Here is a 16,759-nt window from a genome sequence, read left to right as displayed (position 1 = left end):
TTAGTACAGGAACTGTAAAATGGAGGCGAAACTGGTTAAAAGGGAGATGAGAATGTGTTAATCTAAAAGGAGAACTATTAAGCTTAAGGGACATTACTCTAGTCTGGCACTTTCTGGTCTGGCAACATCCATGGTCTGGCATGATTTTATGTTTTTTATGCTTTATCTACTTATTTCCTTATGCCAATACAGTAAAATTGTGTAACAACACTAACACTTTGTTAAGAAGAGAGCCGGTAAGCCTTGGATAGGTGGTGTTGTAAGTGTCATTCAGTTTATTCACCTCAGCGAGATAAAAATAAAGAGACCCGCTCGCGACAATATTGACCTCCCGTGGTTCGGCAAATTCTCTGGTTCGGCACTGGTCAGGTCCCCAGGGTGACGGACTAGAGAGGTTCAACCTGTGGTAGAGTTCCTCAAGGATTGGTCTTGGAACCAACCTACCTTGCACAAAACATAGTCGTGCGCTAATGAAATTTGCTGATGACACAAAGTTGGGACGTATCCTCCAGACATAGGGAAACAGAAAATTATGCAGGACCTTGAAGATGGGAGTAACAGAAATGGGCTGTATGAAGGGCAAGGTCATGCATTTAGGGACTAATAACATGAATTGAAATGACAGAGGAGGAGAATGACCAATTCAGCCAGGTCTATCGGAGAATGACTATGAGCCACCAATGTGGTGCTACCATGAAAAAGGCAAATGTGATCCTAGGATGTATCAGGCGAGATATTTCCAGCATTAATGTCATTATTCAAGGCACCGGTGAGATCTCAAATGGAATATCCTGTATAATTCTGGTCACCTGTGTTCAAGAAATATGAATTCACACTGGAATAAGGTGCAGAGAAGAGCTCTAGAATAATCAGGGGAATGGAAGGTCTATCTTATAAGAGTAGGTTAAAAGAGTCTAGCAAAATGAAGGCTGAGAAGGGATATAGTTGCTCTGTATAAACATATCAGGGAGAAGAGTTATTTGAACTAAGAGACAAGGTTGGCACAAGAATAGACTGGCTGTGAATAAATTTAGGGTGAAAAGTAGAAGAAAGATTTTAACCATCAGAGGAGTGACATTCTGGAACAGCCTTTCAGTAAGAGTAGTGGGAAAAAACAACCTAACTAGTTGTAAAATGGAGCTTGATAAATTAATGAATGGGATTATATAAGAGGGTTGCCTGTGATAGCAGGGGACTGGACTCGATGACCCAGGAGGTCCCTTCCAGTCCTATGGTCCTGTTATTTATAGCAGTTAACATTTGCAAGTGATAGATGCATCCTCTCAGGTGCACTGCATATTTTTCTGAAAGTAACAACAGCTTCTCTACTAATCTGAATCATTTCAGAACATTTTATCAGAGGAAGAAATTACATCTCAAAAATTCCTCCATTCAACTCCAACGAATATCTGAGCGCTCGTTTCCAGTTTTTTATTTCACTTTAACCTCAGAGTGGTTAGAAAGATGGGCTTTTAGAACCCACCTAAAAAACTGAACTAATGCAGAAAGCCTCCTCTTGGAAAATGCTTGTTGTAGAAACAAAAGTCTTTGGGAAAAGGCCTGTGGGTATGTCTACACTACAAATGCTACTGCTGTGGCATAGACACTTAACTATAGAGACATAAGAGGTTTTTCTGCCATTGTAGTAAAGCCACACCCTTGAGAAGTGGTAGTTAGGTCCATCAACCTAGGTCAGCTAATTTATGTCGTTCAGGGATGTGAATTTTTCACAGCCCTGAGTGACATAGCTAGGGTGACCCAAGTTTTAGACCAGTTTTAGACCAGGCCTAAGAGTAGAGCTCGAAATGCTAATAGGACCTAACACTTCAAGACAACATTCCAGATCATCAAATGCTTTGAGAATTGCAATAGCTCAAGAAACACTGATATTAAATAGTCTGAAGGGGGCTCTCTTTGGGTAGGAGAGTTTGTTTTTTCTTTCAATTTTTGATCAGATATTTTCTTCAACCCATCAAATAATTACTCTGGGTTTTTAATATATTTTTGGCCACTCTACTGTCATTGCAAATATGGACATCATCTGGTGAGGATGAACAACAACTTCTGTGTGATTCTGTTTCTTCTACAGGCAACAGCCTTCTTCCCCCAAGCCCACTGGATCCCTTAGCTATACAGATCCCAGGGATCCATTGGAGGCACAAGAACATCTGCATAAAGGCCTCCTGCTGCTGTCCTCAGTCCATTATTTCAAAGAGTGACTAAGTTTCTGAGCCCACCTGGTTTCTTTTCTCTCTGTCTCCTTGGTTTGAAGATGGCAAACTGTGTCAATGATTATTCATTAAAGAATTAACTAATTTCATACTTATTCTAATGAAGGTAATCACAATAAATTAATCGGGGACAGTGTTTATGTGGCTGTAATAAAGACTTCTACACTAATCCCACCACACCATTGTGAGCTCTTGAGTGTAGGATGCTGCAAGGACACAGGGGTTCTTGTGCTTTAATAAGACACCAATGATCTGAATAAATCTGTTGCAAATCCTTGTGGCTGCACAGGTGCTGCCTTGCTAGATGCATATCGTAGGCCTAATGGGATCAATGCCATATTATACAACATTTATATTGCAGTAGTGCTTAAAGGTTGGGCTTCTGATGCTCGGTGCTAGACAATCCTATAATACATGACAATCCCTGATCCAAGGAGTTTACAATTTATGCACTAAGGATAAATTCACCCCTGCACAAGGACTATGCACTACTTAAGCCCTATTTTGAGGGCTTATATGGGACTTAAAAATGGTGCACAAGCCTTGCGTTTGCTCTCTGCACAAGGGTAAAGGAGCTAACATACCAACCCAGGAATTCACATACCAACAAAGGGGTTCACACACCAACACAATTATGTGAGGCTGTTACCAAGATGTTACTATTGTATCTATTGCTATCCACAGCAGCGTGTCTCAGCGTCTGCGTCACTTGACTACCTCGCAGGGCTCAGTGTACGGGCTTAACAACAGCACGTCGACGTTTGGGCTCAGGCTGGGGGAGAGGGTTTCAGACTCTGGGCTCCCGCCTAAGCCCGAACATCTACATTGCTATTTTTAGCCCAGTAGAGCGAGACCTGTGAGCTCAGTTGGTTGACCCAGGCTCTGAGACTTGGTGCCGTTGGCCGTTTTTTTGCAGAGTAAACGTACCCAAAAGGGAGAGATTTTCAAAGGCACAAATGGGAGTTAGATGCTCAGCTTCCACTAAAAGTCAACAATGTCTTCACTGAGGAACCTAGTTCCCGTCTGTGCCTTTACATACCACCTTCTTATCCATTTGAAGCCTGGGAACAACTAACTCACAGGGCCAGGTTTATTGGTCAGTCCAGGGCTCTGCTTCCCCTTCCCCATCTCTGTATAGAAAGGCAGAAGTACTGGGAAGCAAGCACATAAGGGGAACTTACTTTGACAACATCCTCATCAGAGGACTTGCACTCCACCGATTCCGAAATGTCCGTCACGGCGTTGTTCTCCTCAATGGAAACCACTTTGATGGGCACTGCAACTGTCTTCCCCGTGAGAATTGCAGTGTTCAGAATTTCTGTGTCCTGCACACAAAACCAAGCACAGCACTGTTAGAGCATTTCTGGGATGAAACCATAGGGAGGTTAGAGAGATTCCTAAGAACCCAGAGCCCGCTCTTCAGCTGGTGTAAGGCCACGGAGACAAGCCAGTTATCACCAGCTGAGGATCTGAGCTCATTCTCTCCAACTAGAAAACAACCTATTCAAATATAGTAAATCCAAACTTATATTCTCTGCATGAGACAAACTCTTGTATGCACACTGAGAGCCCACTGACCTTAACTGTACACTCTAATATATAAAACAAAATCTTTGCAGTTTAATTCACCCCAGAAAGGCTCTGCTTCCAGGGCAGCTTCTGCTTTCTACCCATATTACAGGCAACATAATTAAGGGTCCAAATGCTTACTGCTAGATATGAGCCCCACTATTTACTAAAACTGGATGTCAGGGCTATTTATTGAGATGGGTCGGAGCCACAGTTCAGGATGATGGTATTTGGATACAGGCCCTTTGCAGAGATGGGGTCTAGTATCTGGAGCTGAACTTTTCAGGAGGATTTTGTTTCTTTTGATATGGCTGATGACACTACTAAGCTGTAAAACAACGTAAGGAATCCAGCAGGCATTAGTGAACCATGGGGAAAATAAGAAGGAAACCTGAAAGCCTGAAATCAGATCTGAAAGGGTAAAAACCTTTTAATCCATCTTCAACACAGCTAACAGCGGTTTCATTTTTCAAGTGATTCCATCCCAAGTCTGACTTCTAGATAGAATTTCAAGTCTTTATGCAGCCTTTTAAACCCAGAATTCCAATGGGCGGCAGAGATGGCGAGAACTATGGGATAGCTACCACAGTGCAATGCTCAGAAAGTCGACGCTAGCTTCGGTACTGTGGACGCACTCTGCCAACTTAATGGTCTTAAGTGGGGACACACACAATCGACTGTATAAAATAGATTTCTAAAAAAAATCGACTTCTATAAATTCGACCTACTTTCGTAGTGTAGACATACCCTCAGTCCCTACTTAGGCACCTAGATTTCTGAAGCCTGATTTAACAGGAAGAGAGCACCCACCATATCCCACTGATTCTGATAGGTACTTGACACTTTTGAAAATCAGGCCACTTTTGTTAAACACACGGCCTTAAGACCCTAACTTTTGAACATCTTGCCCCATAGCGTGTTCCATATATTGGTACTTTTGGACAGCCAGACATTTAAGCACACTCACAAACAAAATAAGTGAATTCCTCAAAAAATTCTCTAATAGTTTAATAAGAAATAATAATTTTAAAAAAATCACCTTTCCTCCTGCGGGATTCCAGCTCCATGTGCACAGAATAACCCAGCTAGCCACTTCAAAACCCAAATGCACTACACCTTTTGCTGTCTCTTTTGATATTGCTAGCATCATATGTCCTTGGAAATGAGTCTTTTGCTCAGTCTCTTAACGCCTTTACTTATTTTTTGTGCCTGAGAACATTAAACTGTGTGAACGAAGGACTTGAGGGTGAAGGAGGAGTGAGAGAGCTTGTGGAAGTGACAGAGCATCTTTTCAGGCTATCGCCGGTCTGCTCTGAAATGATTCTATTCTGATCAAGTTTGTCTTGAACTACTAGAGTGAATTACTGATGGGGAAATCTAATTTAAAGAGACAGGCTCAGAATAAGAGACCTCTCATAAACAGAAGCACAGTTTCAAGCGTTAAACATACTGTGTGGCTTGGGATTTATCAATGTTTTCATCCAATGGTAGCCTACCAAACGCCAGGCCATTAGAACAAAGGAACAAAACAAGAAAAGGTGTGAACATATGAGGAGATGAAGCATGTGTAACATCAGCCGGGTACTGCATATAATTGAATGCAACTAGAGGTGTAACTCACAATGATTTGAATGGGAATCATTATTGCTTACTCCAGGGCTGAATGCAGTCCTGTTCAAGCACGCAGTAGTAGGTAATCAGTAGAATAAGATAAAATGAACAACAAGAAATAGGAAGTTGGAGGTGAGGATATCAATGGTGTTCAGTGGGGATAAGACCACAAGCTATTGATCTGACCTTGGATGACAAATCTAAGATCCCCAAGCACTGGGACCCTATCCCTGTATCACCAGGAGGAGAAAGCCAGCTGCTCATCTAAACTGGTATCACAACAGGATGATGATGAAAATGCTGAAAGTGTGATAGAACAGCATCAGCTTTACCAAGATCAGGGGCTTGCTTCACATTGCAGCTAAACTCTGAACCTGGACCAAAACAATGGATTTCCCATAACAGATGATACCATTACATCCCTCAAATCTGGTCTCCTGCCTTGACCAGACCCAAGCCCATGGCTTAAATTCAGCTGGAGCAATATGGAGCAGGGCTCCAGTAAATATTTTTAAACCTGCAGGGCTGATGTCTCGAGCCCCAGGAAATACGCTTTGAGCATTTAAGCCCTGCCCAAGCCTCTTCTGGGTCACCCACCCGCAAATCAGATGCTTTTACTTTACTGGACAAAAGAAAATGATCTGTGCCTTTAGAAGGCAAAAGCCTAGAGAGCCAATACAAATGATGGTCCTATTTTCTCTGTTATATAGCACAGAGTTGATGGGCCAGTTGTTTAACAATCCATCATTTCTGTTTATCTCTTTCCAGTGGATCATTATAGAGGGATATGATGCATAAGTGGGACTGATGTAGAGATACCCTGACAAAGGTTATAAAACCTGCTGAAATTCCCCAAGACCTTTCTGGACAGAAGAGGTGCAAAATTTGACTACCGGCACATTATGAGCAATTATGATACCTCTCTCTCCTGCCCTCCGCTAATGGTTTCATTAAGGGAAACCGAACGCATTTGAATGCATTTAGTTTGATTAATTACTTCAGGGGCTGCATCTGCAAGAAAAAATATCAAAAATCAAAGATGCAGTTTGTCATGAAAGAGGCTCATTGAAGTTTTAAGTTTTTTTTTTTTTTTTCCACGGGCCAGCATCAGCTTCAGGAACACTCAGCGCATGATGTGCACAAAGGAAATAGAAATGTATTAGACAGATTCACTAATAGCTAATACCATTAGTCTGATTAGAGATCCTTGATATTAGTAGGGAATCAGGAGCTATGGTACCATGGCATCTGGTCCATCAAAACAAGGATGGAAACCCTTCACACTTCATCTCCAATTAAATCAGTCACGACTCATCACTGCCGTACAGTACAGGAACTGTTTAAGTATATGTGAATAAATTACCACATACTGCTTAAGCAAATTAAAAGCTGCCGTCACTCCCATCCTTCAGCCTCCAAGCGCAATATGCTATGCAGGGGTTGTTGTACACACAATTGTAGGCTTAAATAAAGACGGGGGCATGATTCTCACTTCTTTTGCCCATGTGCTTGGCGCTGGAGTGGTGGAGAAGGGGCAAAGGTGGCTTGAAGACACCTTTGTACGCCCTGTATTCTGAGGCAGCTAAGGGCTTGCTTCAGTATCAGTCACAGCACTAACTGATGTTCTGCTTCCCACAGTTCACGACGGGCCCTGGGAAGCAGAGACTAGTGGTAGCACTGCGCATTCTGGCCAGGCCTCCTCCCCACCTTTGTCCCAACTCCTGCTCTTCCTCACAACACACCTCCTGCGCTGGGGGCCAGGAGTAGGGCTGGTGCAGAGCCAGGATGCCAGGAGAGAAGATCCCTGCACAGAGAGTATTCCCAGGGGGATGTTTCCGTCCCCTTTATGGTCCCTCTATTCAATGAAAGGCCTTGGCAGTGTAATAGAAACGGGCCCACAATCCACACATCCTGGCACAGGCTGTCAGGCAGCAAACTGTAAAGAAAAAGACAAAGAAGATGTGGATACAAAGGTACCTCAAAAAGCTGAACCAAACCTCAGAGAGAGAGAGAGAGAGAAACAAACATGGCTGAAATAAAAAGATTGGCCACTCAGCGGAGAAAAGTGTTTTATAATGGTCTAATTTAACAATGTGTTTAAAGAGCTCTCAGGGTCTGATTCAAAATCCATCAAAGCCTGGAAATTGAGTTTCCAAACTCCACCAGATTGCATCTTGTTATTGCAGCAGCCTGAATTATTCATCAGTCATCAGTACAAGTTAATGGTGGAGCAGAAGTTGGACCTTTGAGATCACGTTGGGTGACATTAGAAACAACGACTCTCACTACTTTCGATATCTGCCGTAATAAGGCTACCTACTTACACTTTGAATAGGGATAGAAAACTTTTTATAAAAGCAATATGCTTTTAGTTTGCACGCTATGCTGTGGATACACACAGGTTACTAAGAAACCTTATGAAAGACTGAGAACCAATATAAGATGTAGGTAATTTGAACAATCACAATATCTTGGACCTTTTCCTTTTCTTTAAGTTTTAAAATCCCCCAAGAACTAGTCTACTTCTGTGCAAGCAGCCATTAAAGTTTTCCTTTTTAAATCAAATCTATTTTGAGTTGTGAAAGGACCAAAACTATTTCTGAACTGTGTTTGTAGTTGCTTCCTGTTTATTTTTAAAAAATGGACAAACTAATGCGAAGTAAAAAATAAGATAAGAAAAGAAATAGGATGAATCCTGAGCAGGCACCAATATTCAACCTGGAATGAGGTTGTTATAAATTTATTATGATCCCCTAAAAAACCAAAACACCCCAAGTTGTGATTTCCAAAGCAAAGTCGGGGAGCTAGCTGTTCTGTTCCCACTGAAATTAACAGGAGTAGCTGTGGCTAGTTCTTCTAGTTGGCTTTGCAGATCTGAAGCTGGCTTTATAACTCTGCTAGCACCAGGGGGCATGATTCCAACAATGCAACCACAAAGCCAATCATTTGGTATGAAGAAGGGGAAAACCTACAAGCTTCTGATTGGGAGATGTCTTCCTGCCACACATGAACACAATAGGACTTTTCCAATATATGAGGGGGAACCTAATTATCATTTATACATATTTCAGATAGACAGAAATATTAAGGAATGTTTTCACGTTTGTTTCTCTACTAGCCTGATAAGATTAATGCCGTGTTGTAGCTGTGTCAGTCCCAGGATGTCAGAAAGACAAGGTAGGTACCAACTTTTCTTTCACCAACAGAGGTTGGTCCAGTAAAATATATTACCTCACCCACTGTCTTTCTCTGGTAAGATTAATGTCCTTACTGGGAGAAGCACATAAAAACAGCTGATTTACTCTGGCACTGGAGAAATTATTTTAAAAATTAATTGTTATGTTTCAGCTGCAACCTAGTTTTTTTTATTACCCACAAAAAATCTGCCCATTCCCAGCCTGAAAAATGTATCATACAACATTCTAGGTCAAACTACAGATTTTTTTTGCTCTCTGGGTACCCAACACCTTTACAAAAGGACCAAACCATCCGACTCTGCCCCGAGAGGCAGAAAAGGCATAGAATGGTATCTCCTTCGATATAATCCTAAAGTCACGTCCATGACCTCAGCATACGGCCTGAGGTCATAGTGATGCAAGGAAATAGGGAAAAAAAGCCCATCTACTGATAGTTACATAGAAGTATGTTATGGAATCTTTAGGACTTATGCAACATCCATTGTATTGCGCCCCCATAGAGACAGATGAAGCAGATAGGGGACCTAGACAGCTGTCTTAGCTCTTTTAGACAAGCACTTAATTAGTTGTGACTCAAGTGCAACCAATCACGCTAGGGCAGAGAGAAGACTCAAGATTCGTTTGTTTCCTTTGTTTAGCTGAAAGATGATGCAATTAAGAAGCCCAAAGGCTGGAAATGGTACATTATATCACACAAGAACAACTGGAAGGAAGGTATACTCACCCTCCTGCCTTCTTTGCATAGACACAACTCCCTTGGAAGTCAATGAAATTCCCCTCTGAAATTCCTCTGTGTGTGCAAATAATGAAGAGGCAGGAATTTACATGCTAGGCACATGCACCCTGACCTCATGCCCAAATACCTCTGAGGATCTGGGCCCCGATTCAAATCTCACTTGCAACAGGGGTAAATCAGGAGTTACTTTGTTGGCGTCACAATGGTATTAAAACAGTGTGAGATCTGAATCAGGCCCCAACATTTACACTCGAGTATGCAGGAAGCGGAGTGCAGTAGGGCTGGAATAAAGAATTGGATGTAAATATTACTGATAGTATGGCAAGTCCAAATTCTCTGCTTCTCAATAATATGTGAGGTTTTTAGACTCCAAGCCAACGCTACCGACAGAATACAGACTAGCAGAGACCTTTGGGCAGATCCTGATCTAAGTTACCCCAGTGTAACTCTCAACTAACTGCATGTGAGGTAACTTAGGTCAGAATTTTTCCTCCCACCCCTGGCCCTAGTGTTCAGTCTCATGGGAAATTCAGCAGAGCTGGTATTCAGGGAAAAGATGTGCTTTCTTATAGCCAGAGTAGAGAGGTCTGCATGTGCTCACATTTGATTTGCTGCATATTCCTCAAAGGTAGGCACCAATATAGTAAACTCTCCAGAAATCCGGCACCTTTGTTCCAATCCTAGAAAGTCCAGTGATGCCTGTGGGACCTCTGTGCAAAGACCAGAGTAGAGAATATGGCCCTTAGTTGCTTGGATTTAGCTGAAGAGCAATCCCTATGTTCATCCAACCTCTCAATTGTAAGAAGGCAAGCATTCAAGCTTGACTAATTTAGGAACTAATTCAACATTAAATCGCGGCAGAATGAGGAAGCAAAGTGACAGCTGTTTAATTAAACTCTAAATCCGATTAGATGGTGTTATCAAGAGAAATCCACTGGAGCCTAAGGTCATGAGAATGGTCCTGTTTACAGTTTGAAAATTCTATAAGTGGAACTACATAGCATGATGTTAATCATAGCTTAGCAATTAAGGTTTCTCCCTGCACGCAGACAGTCTTGAATTTGAAAACTGTGTGTTGCATGCTTGGGGAGGGTACACAGATGCACTGGTGGTGGTTTCATTTAGAAGGAAAGTTCCTTGCCAGACTTTGTGGGAGAAGGGTCTTCAAGTATAATGACTTTAGGACTAGGAAAGTATTTGAACTATGGTAAAAGGAAGAAAGAAACAAGCATCTATGCATTGCTGAGAAGCACTTGAATGGGTGGAGATGCTGGAAATGTAGAGAAAATCTAGGCCAGTGCTGTGCTTCCACTATTCCTTACACATGATGCCCCGATTAGCAACACCACTCTGGCAATATACTGTAGCTACAAGGGAGGAAGATGGAGATAGAAGAGACACAAAAATGTGTCAGCTGCACACATGCTAGTTTCAAATACCATAAATATTGTTCTGATGAATACTAGATTATGCATCACAAATTTCCATGGCATTGTAGTTAAAATAATGCAGAGTATGTCACTGCACTGCAGACAATTGTTATGCTGACTTGTGAGCCTGCTTGACATGATGCTTGCAGATTTGCGTTATTAATGCTACTGAGATTACAACTGATTAACAAACTGACGCGATTAGGCGGCAGATTCTGTTTATCTACATAATCCCAGGATTAAAAATAAACTATACATCTAGCTTTCAGCCAACTGGGTTCTTTGACACTCCACATTCACAGACCTTATGTATATGAGGGGATGGGGAGCTGATATTCAGGATTTGAATTCTTAGCTCACACTTAAAAATGATAGAGGAAAGGTTTCTAAGGAAAGGAGTTTGTATCATTTCTGATGAGCACACTGGCGCAAGTTCAACCCAGGGGTAAGCGCCTGCAATGCTTGTTGGTTGAATTTTGTCCCATTGTTTTGCCTCACTTGATTACAGTATTACATATTGAACAGATAACAGGCCCGCTCTACTCTGCCCGTCAGTTTATAACCATTTGGGCTTTTCCTTCATATCTTGTAGTATGATTGTAAAAGGGATGAGGAATTCAAGAAAGGTAGCCCCCTTGTTGAATACCATCCAACACCAAATGTGGGTCTAGAATAGAATCCAGCTCACTCTCCCATAGCTACACTAGATCTGTAGTGCCGAGAGGAGGAAAGAGTAATTAAAATCTTATTCTAGGCAGTATGGTCAGAGAGGAGATTCAGCGTGAACCTAGAAAACTGATCTATTTGGAAAACATGCAATATTTACAATCACTTTTCTTACTGGAACAGCAGTACGGACAAGATCTTGCTGCAGCGCCTTTTGAGCAAAGGATATCAACGTTTCTTATGAACATTAATCCATGTAGACACACAACCATCCAGTGAAGCATGTTCTAAATCTTTGCTAAGTGGTCAGCACCATACAAGACACAAAAATTAAGGCCAGTACCTGCCCTGAAGAGTTTACAGTTCTTAGGACAAACAGAGATAAGACAATACCCATAGGAAGACCTAGAGGAGAGCATTAACGTTGTTCAGTCCCCAACTCGCATTATGTTGGCTTGGACAGCTTGATCGCTGTGGGTTAAGTGTTTGTGGGTTTCATTTCTTTAGGAAGAATGAGAATGGAAGAAGGGTGTGAAATAAAGACAGCAAATTTTTATAAGATACCTGCAGTAAATAACATAAGCAGGAAACATTCAACTTGGAAAAGAGAAGACTAAAGGGGGATATGATAGAGGTATATAAAATCATGAGTGGTGTGGAGAAAGTGAATAAGGAAAAGTTATTTACTTGTTCCCATAATATAAGAACTAGGGGCCACCAAATGAAATTAATGGACAGCAGGTTTAAAACAAATAAAAAGAAGTTCTTCTTCACACAGCGCACAGTCAACCTGTGGAACTCCTTGCCTGAAGAGGTTGTGAAGGCTAGGACTATAACAGGGTTTTAAAGAGAACTAGATAAATTCATGGAGGTTAAGTCCATTAATGGCTATTAGCCAGGATGTGTAAGGAATGGTGTCCCTAGCCTCTGTTTGTCAGAGGATGGAGATGGATGGCAGGAGAGAGATCACTTGATCATTACCTGTTAGGGTCACTCCCTCTGGGGCACCTGGCATTGGCCGCTGTCGGCAGACAGGACACTGGGCTGGATGGACCTTTGGTCTGACCCAGTACGGCCGTTCTTATGTTCTCATGTTCAGTGCTGCCAATTCTTGCAATTTTATCAAGAGTTATGATTTTTCTTAAAACTCCAACCCCTGGAGTCATATGATTATGCAAGAACCTATTTTTGTTTTGTTTTGTTGTTAAGGAAAGCTAAGTGTCTGGCACTCAGGAGGAAGGCTTGAAAATACAAACCCAAAAGCTCAAAAAACAGAAAGCAAATAAAAATATCCACTGGCATTTACACACACTCACACACGCACACGCCAGTTTTGTGATTTTGGGTGGACTTGACTCATGGTTTTTGAACACTTGGGGCTGGCAATACTGTGGAAGGACAGATATTAAGCTAGAGCGTAGGTGGGACTATGCAAATGAGACAATGTAATGTTAGCACTGGAGTTGCTGTTCTTGACCAACACAGAACGTACGTATTTACATAACTTTACACATGTGAGTAGAACCTTCAAGTTCTCTGCTGGATCTGGTACTTAATCCTCTGAGCATGCCCACTGTGAACTAGCTGTTTCCAGGGTACTCACGCAATTAATGAAAGCACTGGGCCTTTTCTTTGCAAATTTAACTCTCAGGCACCTATGACACATTGCAGATAAAGATATTATAATTATAGACATTTTCTAGGTGAGTGAACTGGGATACAGCCTGCACAAGGCCACATTGCAAGTCAGTGAGTGGCTCTGCTGAAAAGAGAACCCAGGAGTCCTGACACTTTCCCCTGCTCTAACCACACTCCCTGCTAAAGCCAATGTCCAGTTAGAAGTAGTTTCCCCCGAATCAACCCACTGATTTCTGCAAAGCTCCGAGTGTATCATCAAACTTTTACACCTTTTAATTCTCTTTTCACCTGGTTTGAATTCAGTGCATAATTTAGTTTTTGTGAACAATGTAACTCGCAACCAAGAGCTGAGAACCTTTTGAGAAAGCAAACTCAGTGTTCTGAATCTACAATTCTCCCAGAATCAATTATCATTTCTCAGTTTACAGTCTTCTAGGAGAGGCAAATCTTAATTAGTGACCCCTCATTAGTGACAGATCATTTGCTTTCCCTCCCTCGTTGTGTATTTTTAAAAACACTCAATCAGTAGGATTCTGCAGCCCTGACAAACTTAACTGTACAGACAGCAGAAGGGAAAAGTGTGCTACACTACGCGATACAGACGCCTGCAGCTATCTTTAAAATCCTTGATGTCTAGCTCATGGCTTCTTTGAAGTGAAGCCACCCTATTAACATCTGAATCTGCAGAAAGGGAACACAACAAATGATTCCTTTGATGTACAATATCAAGACTGTATTGCTAAAATTCAATTATATGATGCATCGAAATTCGACGTCTCCCTGTCTAACAATGGAATAGAAATAACTAAATAAAACCCTTCATGTACATCTTTAATTGGTTTTGACTTGGTTACAGTTCGCTACATAATTACAATTACAGAGGTCTCAGCATGTGGCAAAGAATATGTTACAGGTAATATCACTCCTAACGGCTAGATCCTGCAGTAAGTTCCGTGTGGAGGCCCGCTCACTTCTGTGCAGGTATAGCCGTGTGCTCCAGGATTGCTCATTGCAGGATCAGGACTTCAAATATTTTTTCATGTGCCTTTAATTACAAAAATTGGTCTTACTGGTATGCACTATGCCACAACTGCATCTGTACTTCCCCTCTGGTCCAGCAAGGGCAGCTCCTCTCAGGTTTTTTGCTCCCCAGCCATGGACTCTCTTGGGCAGAGACCCATGTTTCTCTCCCTCCTGACAGGGGTTTTTCCAGGCTACACACTTTCCTGCCTACACTGTGATATTCCCAGTAAGCCAGGCTGCCTGAACCAGGCCAGCATCTGTGGTTTGTTTTCTTTTCTGCTCTCAGTTACAAGTCACATCACAGCTCTTTCTAACCAATCCATTTATTCTGCAGGTTAAAGTATTACAGAGAAAACATCTAAAAAAAGAAGCTAAACAAACACTGATCATTTTACCAGAGATCACCCTTCCAACTCCAGCAGGGGCTCTGGTAGGCGTCAGTCCTTCAAACCCTACCCCAAGGGGTTTTCCTGTGGTTACAAGTTCACAACAGCTTTAGCATAGAACAAGCACCCCCATGAATGGGTTAGTCCTTCCTTTATGTAGCTTGGGCCTTTGATCTTCAGATTCTGGGTCCAGGTAATCAGGTGCCCTCCTCAGGGTGTAGCCTCAAGAGGCTGGATTTTTGCATAAGCAGAGGTGGAAATTGGATTCACCTTCCCCTCTAGAGATTCCTCCAGCAAACCACTTGACACCATTTGTCCAAAAGTCCATTCTTGTCCGGCCCATTGGTGAATACAGTCCTCTGAAGTTCACAATGCTTCCCAGGACTCATAATAATACATAACCTTTGCCATTCATACAATGGACTCCAAAGAGACAAGCTTCATTCAATAAGGTTTTTCACAGCTATTACAGGAAATGGCCAAATCAGTTACATACTGACCCCATGCATAAATTCTGTCAGTAACATACTTGCCATTGGAGGACTATGCAATAAACCGCTTGTGTTACAACAAAGAATAAAATGCTGCAAAACAGAAACTAGGAAACATATTGCCTCAAACTGTAGTTGATCAAATACTTTCTCCCTAAGGTTTATGGATACAGCAATTATCCTAGCAGATAAGACAGCCTGTAGCAATGGATCAATTACTCGCAGATTCATTACAGGAAGGATATCTGACTCTCACCCCATTTGTTTCCAATGCGTTTGAAACGTTGTGTGAAGCAACTAAACCTTACTAGTCATTACAGCTGAGTGAATAATTCACAAGGAAAAATTCATCCAGTGGCTTTGTCAGTTTTTCTACTCATGGATATTCCATGATCAGGCTATGATTTATTTTAATTTAGCTGTTCTGGGAGTATTTATTTCTACTTTACTAAACTTATTTTGCTCAATAAATTTATTATAAGCAATTCACTGCATCAGTTCAAAACTCAGCATTCGGAATAGGTGGTGGATTATTTAGTCATTCACATGCAGATGAATCAAGAGATATTGTTTCCTTTTCCTTGTTGGATGAGTATCTTAGTGCTTCCTGTGTGACACTAACTTTCCGTGAACATTTGTGCCAGAAAAACTCCAATGCTTGGATACTAATTGTATTAGTATTTATTATTTGTATAACAATAGGGTCACAGTTCATGGCAACTGCACCTGTATTCCCTCTCCCAGGGCAAGGGCACAACTTTTAGGCTTCTGGCTCCCAGATGTCATCCATCTTGGGCAGAGACCCATGTCTAATTCTCTCCTGACTGGGGTTTTTCCAGGCTGCACAATTCCTTGCCTACACTGTATTATTCCCAACAAGCCACACTGCCTAACTAGGCCAATGTCTGCCCTTTGCTTATTCTTTGAAGGCTATGAACAATGTAATTGCCAACACTTATAAATCACTACACAGCTCTTTCTGAGCAAGCACATTTATTCTTAAGGCAAAAGCATTACAAAAAAAATAATAAAAGAACCTACACACATGCTAAAAGTCTTGCTAGAGGTCACCTCAGGCCAAACTTCGGACGCTGGCAGATGTCAGTCCTTCCAATCCTTTCCTAAGGACTGGGATCCCCTGAATACAGAAGATGCTGCCCATTTGCTGGATCGGAAAGAAGGCCCCAAGTCAATTTAAACTCAGGCTATTTACCCAAAAATCCTTTCTGTGTCTTTTGGTCTCTGGAGAATCCAGTTTGAACCAGCGTATGCAAGCCTCTCTCAATGGAGGTGTTACACCCTGAGTGAATTTGCCTAATCGGCCTCCACTGTTCTTAGTTCCTGGAGGTATGAGGTCACTCTCCACCATGGAATTGTATACAATCCCTGGCCCACAATGGTACATGAACTGAATACAACAAGATTTCCCAAAAATATGGCAGGAAATTGCCATATCTGTCACACGCAGCATCTACGGGTATGTCTCCGCAGCTTCTGGAAGCAAGTCTTGCAGTCCGGGTTGACAGACTCAGGCTAGCGGGGCTCGGGCCAGTGTGCTAAGAATAGCAGCATAGACGTTGCTTTGACATTTGGGTTCGAGCAGGAGCTCAGGCTCTGAAGCCTGGGGAGAGGGGGTGGGCTTCAGAGCCTGAGCCCCAGCTTGAGCCCAAACAGCCACGTTGCTATTTTTAGTGCACCAGCGCGAGCCCCGCTAGCTTCATTTCGTTAACCCTCACTCCCAGCAGTTGTGTAGACATACATTACAGGCCCCATCTGAGTTC

The 16,759-nt window shown here is 42.1% G+C and overlaps 1 protein-coding gene across 3 annotated transcripts in view; it reads right to left on the bottom strand.

The window, feature by feature from the left end:
* The window catches only part of TMEM132C (transmembrane protein 132C), a 301,970-nt gene that overhangs the window by 35,439 nt on the left and 249,772 nt on the right, over positions 1-16,759 (bottom strand). For all 3 annotated transcript variants that reach the window (XM_044990544.1, XM_044990546.1, XM_044990545.1), the window contains one exon: positions 3,413-3,556. In XM_044990544.1, coding sequence (XP_044846479.1) covers positions 3,413-3,556 — 144 coding nt within the window. The remainder of the gene's footprint in view (positions 1-3,412; positions 3,557-16,759) is intronic.

The sequence above is a fragment of the Mauremys mutica genome, chromosome 16, assembly GCF_020497125.1.
Source record: "Mauremys mutica isolate MM-2020 ecotype Southern chromosome 16, ASM2049712v1, whole genome shotgun sequence".
Taxonomy (NCBI): domain Eukaryota; kingdom Metazoa; phylum Chordata; order Testudines; family Geoemydidae; genus Mauremys; species Mauremys mutica.
The sequence above is the reverse complement of the archived record's forward strand: the minus strand, read 5'-3'. Positions and strand labels throughout refer to the sequence as shown.